Below are 9,419 nucleotides of genomic sequence, written 5' to 3'. Positions count from 1 at the left end.
GAGTTCAGTGGAACTAACAATGTCACTGTCTGATATTTCTTTACATATTGTGATATTACAAACGTCATTCGTATATTTTACAAATTTGGTATATAAATATTTATGTCATTATCATTTTGGTTTAATATTTTGGGGGCATTCTTTCCACCCATTTTTGTTGATTTTTTTTTTGTTATATACACATTCAAAGTAGGAAATTGAAAGGAAAAACCCATTTTACAACTGTAATAAGAATTTCTGCTCTTAAAAGCACGTGATGCTTAACGGAACCCCACTCTGACGGATTAAAGAACAGCGATGTAAAGAACCAAAACAATTTTCAAGAGGTTCTGAAGAATTTAACTTAGAGTCAAAGAATCAGAATGGAGTCTGCTAAGCCTACAAAACCAAAGAGGTTTAAGATTTTCAAAAAATACATTCATTACCAAAGCTATAGTTTAATATTTTAATACATTTAATAGAGTACTTAGGCATATGTTCCTTTAAAATAGGCACAGTTACTTTTGTCAAAAGGGATTGTAACCAGAGCTGTGCATGTGCCATGACTCCATGTGAATGCAGAAAGTACCAAAACGTGATGCTGGCCACGTAAGTCAGCTTTGTAAAAATCTCAGCTTCCATGCTTTTAGGAGGCAAGTTTCTAGTCCCTATAGCTGTAAAAACATGCTTGAAGGTGTGGAAAAGGAATGTTTGATGAAATCTCAGGATCCAGAGGCTGGGGAAGGCAGGGTTTCAGTGCCCTATATAGCTCTGTGCTTCATTGCTGGATGAACAAAACCAGAATCATAAGAAGTTGTAGAGTTTGCAGAATTATTCTGCACAATAAATTACCGGTATACAAAGGTGCTAACTTGTATAATCTATGCAAGTTACAGAACCCAGCTTTTCCCGGTAGAATTTGGAGCACAGGCACTGCCTCAATTATGGCAGAATGCACACAGTCAGTTCTACTGATTGCTACTTAATATGTATTAAGATACCCTAATTAAGATGTAGTGATGCTGACAACATTTGAAAATAGCAGCTCACGGTACAAATTTTCACTGCTTACAATACTCATTTATCACGGAGCAAGGCAACCTTACCCTTAAATCATTCTTACTCTGTAACTAGACATATTTTGTGCAGATATGATGTGGGATGTATATGCAGACCAGGCAGCCAAGACCAGTAGCCTCTGTTGAAAAACTTGGCGTTCCTTGATCAGCATGAGAAGGGGTCTTTCCTTCCTTCCCAACAGCTAAAATTGACTCAACTGGAAAAAAGTACTATAATTTGCAGAACTCTGGCCAGGCTGAACTGCAATCCAGCCGTGTACATGGGAGCATCACATGGTTGCTCAACTGACACCTCCCCCACTTGCCCAGCCCATGCTAGCAAAGCAGCGTGGTGAAGACATACATTTGCCAAAGCATTACAATTTGGAACGCAGTCCCTTTTTTTTAACCTTTCATAGGAGGAGCTCATAATTAGTGGGCCTAATAACAACATTTTAGCAGGGTGGGGTTTGCCCAACCCTACTGAGAATTGCAGAAGCACAAGCGACGCTTGCAACAGCAACCAAGCAGATTAGAGGAATATACTGGGTTGGCTGCAAGCAGTGGAGGTTTATGGAATTACATACACAGGGGAAAGCAGGTGTGAGAGAGTCATCCAGCATCTGCATGCCAGGTTGCTGCTGCTGTTCTTTTGAACAGGATGTGGACAAATGCAACGGTAGTCTCCAACCCACTTCACATGTTACAATTTTTTCCCCAGGTATATACATGAGAGAACATAAAACAAGGATGTAACAGACATGCATCTGCAAAGGCATGCATGAAACAGGCACCCCGGCCAGGGAGTCAGGCAGGATTGAAAGTGGCTTCCGTTCCTACTGAGCGTCTTTTCCAATGGCAAAGCCAGGTTTCAGACATTGCATGACACAGGAACAGCTGTCTATTGGCAGAATCTGATTAGTGGTTGTAAGGACCCTTAGAGGACTCTTAGCGCAGTGATGAGGGGTCAGGGGTCATGCCAGGATCACAAGCTCCAGCCGTTCAACTGAGGACTGTACTGGAAATTATATGAGCAAAATCTTTTACTTCTGTGGAATTCTGATTGCAGACTCAAAGGACAGATATACGTCCCCAACTCAGGGCCAAACTAGACGTGACTGCGGCCAAAGGGCAGACCTGGGACCGCAGACACTATTTTAGAGAAGATTTTGTTCATTTAAAAAATGCTACAAAACGGGGTGGGTCGGGGGGAGGAGATTCTGTCTCTTCCCTGTGCCTTTTCAAGCACTTGGAAAGGTGTGGGTATCAGTATCAGGCATTCACAACAATTTAAAAGGAATAAAATCTCTAAAACGGTGTTGACCATCATGTCTAGTTTGGCTCTTATATGGACTGTAAACTATTTTGACTGCGAGTTTCCGCTGAAGCGAATTGTTTCTTGGTGAGGGTGTTCAGAGTTCTCCTGTTGGTGGACCAAAGGTTGGCAGGCATACATGGAGTTAACTCAGCTTACTCTAACAACAAACTTGTAAGGTAGGTTAAGCTGAGGAGTGGCGGCCTGGCCCACGGCCATCCAGTGCGCTTCGTGGCTGAGCACGGACCTGTTGGTAGGCTTCCCAAATTCTAAGCCCAACAGTCTAACGCGGCTTTTCAGTTGGGGATCTGATGTCAGGCGCTTCTGATACTCCACCAGAAATCAGTTTTATATCTGGGTAACAGGGATGTGATAGTGCTGGTCATCTTCAGTGAGAAGAAAGACTTCATGCCAGTCCCTCTGATACGCCTCCATATAGTTTACTTGAAAATCTGCTGAGTTAAACTTAAACGGTCTGTAAACGATTATCTTCACTTTCAGAGTATACCCAAGGAGGAACATATCAACCTGCGGAGGAGAAAAGATCAAAAAGTTACAAAAAAACCAAGAGAAAACACACGGGGAAGTTATATCGTTTAAACGAAAACTATATATTGGTTCTGAATCTTGTCAGCAATGAGACAGACATGTAGGAATCACCACTGTTAATGCATAAAAGGTATCAACTGACTGAAATGAGTGAGGATCTACAAAAATGTCACGGCTTTTGTATCGCGGCATCCGGCTGAATGTTATAATAAAATGTACATACAGTTAAACATTCAGCCTAGAGTGTTAAGCGCGTGAACTTGAAAGCAATTGTTTCAGAAACTCCGATGCTATAGAGGAAATTTATAAACCCTCCAAACATTTTGTTCCATTTTTAAGAGATGCTGTATTTGCTTGACCTTTGCACGGAATACTGGCATCACAACGTCTCATCAGAAGTCAGGACCTTGGTAGGGGGCGCTGTTTTCCATTACTTGCTGCCATCTTGGATTATAGGGAAAAGTGATTAAAATGATCATACTTTCTAAATTTATTTGCCACCACTATAGGTAACAAATTTTTCTCTTTCTCACGGCAATAATAATCTATTGCAAGTTGTTGGAATCTTTTACCTAAGTTAAGCACTGAAGTTTTCCTAATGCACCTGGTGATCTTATTTCTTACTCTAGTCTGTATTTAAATTTTACATTCCTTTATGATGCCCTTCTGACTGTCCATACATGTGATAATGGTTTGAAATGTTAGCTGTATGGATTTCACTGGCAATCCAATATAACAATACTTGTATGTGTTAACAGTACAGTATACAAAACAGGAGCTATTTCTCCCAGATACCTTTTTGTCTTTGTTAGATTTATGGTAGAAACTTATGTCATATTGTTTGGGCATTTCCCAATTTTGATTTTGTCTAAACCTTTCCCTCATGTGTATATATTGCTGCATAGCAATTAGATTAGCAAAGTTAAACTGTACAGCAATTCTTCCTTTAGATGTACATTTGTGCACTTGCTGCGTTCCTAATTCGGTTGCTTCTGATGTATTTACAATTGCGCATAGGCTGTTGGAGACTGTTCATGATACACTGATCCTCATATTCAAACATAACACACTCCACGTCCCGGGGGAGTTCAAATTGGCCGGACACTGCCCGCCCCCCAATCCAAAATCAAGTGTGCTCGTATGCTGGTCAAGACTGTTCAGGTAGCATTGTGAAAGCAAATGCTCCCAAGTTCAGAGATGTGGTGAAAAGGGACATTCCACTAAAGGTACTCTGACCTTTCTACCTTGGCAGATTGTCTGAAATGTTTGGGGGTGTGAGATCAACACACACAGCCCAAAGCGACCACATGTTTGTCTCTCCGAAGGGTTCAGAAGTTTTAAGGAACATAAAGAAGTACAGCTTGCTCTAACTCTGCTCTGCTCGTGCAATCCTACGGTTGGCTTGCACCGACAGGAGAGCCAAAGGATACTAAAATAGAAAAGGGTCCAGCAGCACCTTTAAGACTAACCAACTTTACTGTAGCATAAGCTTTCGAGAACCACAGTTCTCTTCATCGTAGTCTTAAAGGTGCTACTGGACTCTTTTCTATTTTGCTACTTTAGACTAACATGGCTAACTCCTTTGGATCTTGACAAAGGGTACTAACGGAGTCATTTTAAGCAGAGGTATGCCCTTCTAAGTCTATTTATTTTATATTTAAAACATTTCTGTTCTGCCTTGGACTCAAGTTGGCGAGCCTGAATCAACAGGCATAGCAGGGAGCAGCTCTGTTTAGTATGGCACTGTAAATCCCCTTGGCCAGCATATCTTGAATGTATACCAGGGAGACCGTCATAACAACAGTTCAGCGCTACTGGCATAACTTTATACCCTCACAGTTCAGCCAGTCGAAGGACCATTACTGGACTGCACAGTGTGGGGAAGCGGAGGGTTTAGTTGGTTATCTTAATTTCCGTCAGACCTTGGTCCCATCCCAAAATCTATTACGAGAGCAAAAGAGATGGCCTGTGCAAAAATGCTGACGAGAGAGACAAAAACAGACACCCACCTCATCCTTCACCTATACAGCACCGTGTACAGCCAACCCTGGTGCACCTAGAATGGTTTGCAACGGCCACTGTTTGTTTTCTCCTTTTGTAAACGCAGCATCTTGAGGATGCTGCGACATCCTAGTATTTTCTGGATGCTGATTCTGCTTTCCCCCCCCCCCGGACATCACTTGTGAGTTTGTTTTGATTCCGCATACGTTGGATAATGCACTTTATCAATCGTTTGAGGTGGATTATTTGTTCCGCGCACAAAAAAATCCATTCCAAATGATCTATAAAGAGGATTGGAAGTGCATTATCCAATGTGTGCGGAATCACTCTTAGATGAGTGCCATACTTGGCTATCCTGTACAGGCAATCAAAGCACAACTGAGGCTTCCCAGGGCTACTGTCCCTTTAAATTTTTAATCCTCCCTCCACTTCTTGAATGACTAATCATGTCTTGTTCTCCAGGATTCCAGGTTCTCTTTGCACTCACGAATCAACTGTATTCGATCAGCTCTTATCTCTTGGGGAAGGGTGCTCAAGTGTTTATTTTGCCAAAGCCAATACTACTTTTTGTTGGGTAATATTTTATAATAGCATTATTACAATCTTTAAAAATTAAAAGAATTATGAAGTGTGACCTTTGGCTGACCATTAAAAAACGTGCTTTGCAGCTAACTGTGGAAAAGGAAGAACTAGACAGCAGAGAAAGGTCAGTGTGGAAACACTCATGAAGCAATACAGAAAACCCTGCTAAGAAACCCGTATCTCAGCATGGTGCTCTCTTTCAGGCCTCGTGTTGAACATACTTCGAATACACAAGCGGGAACTTTAGCGAAAAGAACTCTGGAAAAAGGACGCTCACAAAAATGGCCTTAATCCATAAGGCTGTTCAGCCAGTCCATACATCAGCTCAGGGCTTTTTTTCTGGGAAAAGAGGTGGTGGAACTCAACGGTAGAACTCAAGACCGCACAATGACGTCACTTTGGGTCAGCTGGAACAAGGGGAGAGTTTTTTAAAGTTTAAATTGCCCTCAGCGAAAATAGTTGCATGGCTGGTGGCCCCACCCCCTGATCTCCAGACAGAGGGGAGTTTAGATTGCCTTCCGCGCCACTTGGCGGCGCAGAGGGCCATCTAAATTCCCCTCTGTCTGGAGATTAGGGGGCGGGGCCACCAACCATGTGACCATTTTTAAGAGGTGGCGGAACTCTGTTCCACCGCGTTCCCACGGAAAAAAAGCCCTGCATGAGCTATCCACTGTAATGAGAGGGAATGTGTGATACAGGCATTGCTACTGAAAGTATTTTGAGATCGCGTCCCTCCTATTAGTGTATGAAATACACATCTAATTAATTTAATTTAATTCAATTTCATAATGGGTAATTGCAAAGCACAGGCAAAGTTGCAGCTGCCCAAATACTGAAACTGACCTATAAGGTTCTTTGGGGGGGGGGAGGGGGGACCTAAGCTAAAATCACATTGGAGTGTTTTAGCAAGAATTCTAAGCTGTCCCCAGAAATAAGTGCAACATTACGAGTAGAGCTTGGCTCCTTAAGAAATTGCTTTTGTTTTTAGAAAAGCAAGTTTCTAGCCCTTATGAAGGCTATGAAGATATAACTGAACATGTTGGTATAGCCTTTCAGAATCTCAAAAGCCAGAAAAATCTCTAAATAGTAATAATATCTCCAGTGGACAGGAGACAGGGCACTACAGGGTCCTGCATAACTCTTCCTCTTTCATAACAAGCAGAAGCCAACTAAAGCATACAAAACAGAATGTTGGTTGCAGAATCCAACTTCCTATGGCAAAACATTCTAATTTTTGTCTGTCTTAATGGCACATTGCCCTAGTCTTGATATGGCAAAAGGACAGGGGGAACGGTCCCAAACTCCAAGGCAAAAGGCACACTAAGGACACGCCAAAAGACCGCTGCTGCAATCCAAGCTTTATTCACAAGTGCCGAGGGTCAAATCAAGAAGACAGGAGCGCCCACACTCTCCGGCTGCTCCCGGCGGGAGATAGTCTTCATATGGACAAAATCCCCTATTAATCTCATGAACATAATCCTAACTTTGCAGTGTATTTTTTTCTCAAAAGCCACAGAACTTTTGCATTGATTGCCAGTTCCTTGCTTACCTGGTCAAGGCCTCTCTTGTCTCCTACTGAATTCAGATGATTCATCATGTAACTCAGAGGGTCCAAGGAGGTGTCACGCGTGAAAAGGAGATGAAAAAAGCTTGGGATGTGCTCCTTGTTGGCCAAGCATTCATAGGCTTCTATTACTTGGTATAGCATGATGAATTTTACAGCTTCGTACATCTGGTGCTCCGTACTTTCATCACCAAAAAGAGCACTGCACAGATTTCCTCTTTCATATGGGTCCTTAATGCTACTGATTTCCACCCACTACAATGTTAAGAATATACAAAAGAATATACAATGTAAGAGAATATACAAAAATATGTATTTATTACATATTAACCCATACTTTTTCCAAGAAGCCCAAGACACTCCATCATTTTGCAACGTGCTACCCCTGTTTTGAACCTGGTCTTCCAATCCAAAGTCAACACACAATTACACCATTCTGGCTTTTGCAGCTAGGCATCACAGTGAGGAGTCACAGAGAGGCCACTAACACCCTAAGAACACACTAACATTGCAAACATCAGTTGGAACTTAGTAAAACTACTCAACCTGTTATTTCTTCTCACCAGGGCTTTTTTTCTGGGAAAAGAGGTGGTGGGACTCAGTGGGTTGCCCTTGGAGAAAATGGTCATATGGTTGGTGGCCCCGCCCCCTGATCTCCAGACAGAGGGGAGTTGAGATTGCTCTTTGCGCTGTGGTGCGGAGGGCAATCTAAGTGCCCCTCTGTCTGGAGATCAGGGGGCGGGGCCACCAGCCATGTGACTAATTTTCAAGAGGTTCTGGAACTCCGTTCCACCATGTTCCAGCTGAAAAAAAGCCCTGCTTCTCACTAAGGATATTTGGGAATTGTTAGTTTTAACTCCTTCATGAAACTGTATACAATACCGCAGGCAGGACGCTGAATACTATAATGTTAAGCACTGCATTATAGTTCAATATCTGTCCACAGGATGGTGTAATTGGCAGGTAATGTACAATGCATCGTAAATGATTAACTAAACTTGAAACTCTTTCCAATGTTGCCAATGAATCAAGCCTATCGTAAAAAACACACTGCATACAATCTCCTTTTAGGGGCATGAGCTGACTAAAGAGCTGGTGACTTTTTTTTTTTTAATCACTTGACTGACTACCAAAACCTCACTATAGCTGTCTCCTTGAGATTCTGAAAGAAATGTGCGATAACTTTTGTTTGTTCAGTTATGAGAGATTCTTTTAATACTTTCCTCACACACTTATTACAGGAAACAAACTAGCCTAAAACGTACAGAATGCTTTTAATTCATACACTCTATCAGAACCAGTGTGGTGTAATGACTAAAGTACTGGACTATAATCTGGGAGACCCAGATTTGGATCCCGCTATGCCATGATAGCTTGCAGGGTGACCTTGAGCCAGTTACACTCTCTTAGCCTACCTCACAGGGCTGTTGTGAGGATAACATTGAGGAGAAGCCACTTTGAGTCCCCATTGGGGAGAAACGTGGGGTATACATGAAGTAAATAAGTATCTATGAAACTGATTATCAGCTAGAATTCTAGTTAACTAATTTATTAACTAAACTAAAGCATTGTTAGCATTATGGCAGCAGTTATCATGTATTGAAAAACGCCATTCGTCCTACTGTCATCTTTCCACTCACCTGATTTTTTAACATATCGATACATTTGCGTAATTTCCCTAATGTATTTGAGCTGGTATACTGTTCTGGTCCAAAACTATATTGCTGGATCCAATTACAACCTTGCGAGTAAAGAAGTTTCTCGGGGAGCTGAAAGTAAAAGAGTACAACCAGGGTTACTATGTAAGAGTTCAATGGAAAACATCAATTTTGAAAATGAATAAAACACTTGGGGAAAATTTACATCTCTTTCAGAGAAACTTGGAGATGGAGAGTGGGAAAAAAGGCAAAAATTCTCTGCATCCTGTTCTCTTGCTATTTCTTTGGAACATGCAAGAAAACATGTTTCTAGGACATGATGTGTATCCACATTTTTGGGAAAGGCAGACAAGTAGGTTGAGTTAGCAGAACACTGACTGTGCTCAAGGCCTGTCTCTACTTTGGCCGATGCTGGCCGTTTTTTTAAAAAAAGGAACTATACTTGGAGAAGATACGATATAAAAATCATTCACTATGTATACCACCATTTGTTTTGAAACACACCTTGAGAACATCTATTGCCTTCATCCAGGGTGGAAGAGGAATACCTTGGCTGAATATCTGAAACAATACAGCTCTCAACACGCAGTAGTTATCTTCCCTGACTTGACGTATGTATTTTACATGATGTTTCCAAAACAGTTCTTCATAGGCCTTGAGAGAGAGAGAACAATGAACAATATTTCCTGATTAGTTTAGGTGGCTCTGTCATG

The 9,419-nt window shown here is 41.7% G+C and overlaps 1 protein-coding gene across 4 annotated transcripts in view; it reads right to left on the bottom strand.

Annotated features, from left to right (window-relative positions):
* Window positions 1-431: 431 nt before the first annotated feature.
* OTULINL (OTU deubiquitinase with linear linkage specificity like) overlaps window positions 432-9,419 on the bottom strand; it is a 34,077-nt gene continuing 25,089 nt past the window's right edge. For all 4 annotated transcript variants that reach the window (XM_054984589.1, XM_054984588.1, XM_054984590.1 and 1 more), the window contains 4 exons: window positions 9,211-9,360; window positions 8,689-8,817; window positions 7,034-7,303; window positions 432-2,880 (listed from right to left, as the gene is read on the bottom strand). In XM_054984589.1, coding sequence (XP_054840564.1) covers window positions 2,701-2,880; window positions 7,034-7,303; window positions 8,689-8,817; window positions 9,211-9,360 — 729 coding nt within the window. In that variant the 3' untranslated portion in view covers window positions 432-2,700. The remainder of the gene's footprint in view (window positions 2,881-7,033; window positions 7,304-8,688; window positions 8,818-9,210; window positions 9,361-9,419) is intronic.

This window comes from Eublepharis macularius, chromosome 7 (genome assembly GCF_028583425.1).
Source record: "Eublepharis macularius isolate TG4126 chromosome 7, MPM_Emac_v1.0, whole genome shotgun sequence".
Taxonomy (NCBI): domain Eukaryota; kingdom Metazoa; phylum Chordata; class Lepidosauria; order Squamata; family Eublepharidae; genus Eublepharis; species Eublepharis macularius.
Note: the sequence above shows the minus strand (reverse complement) of the source record. Positions and strands in the feature narration are given on the sequence as shown.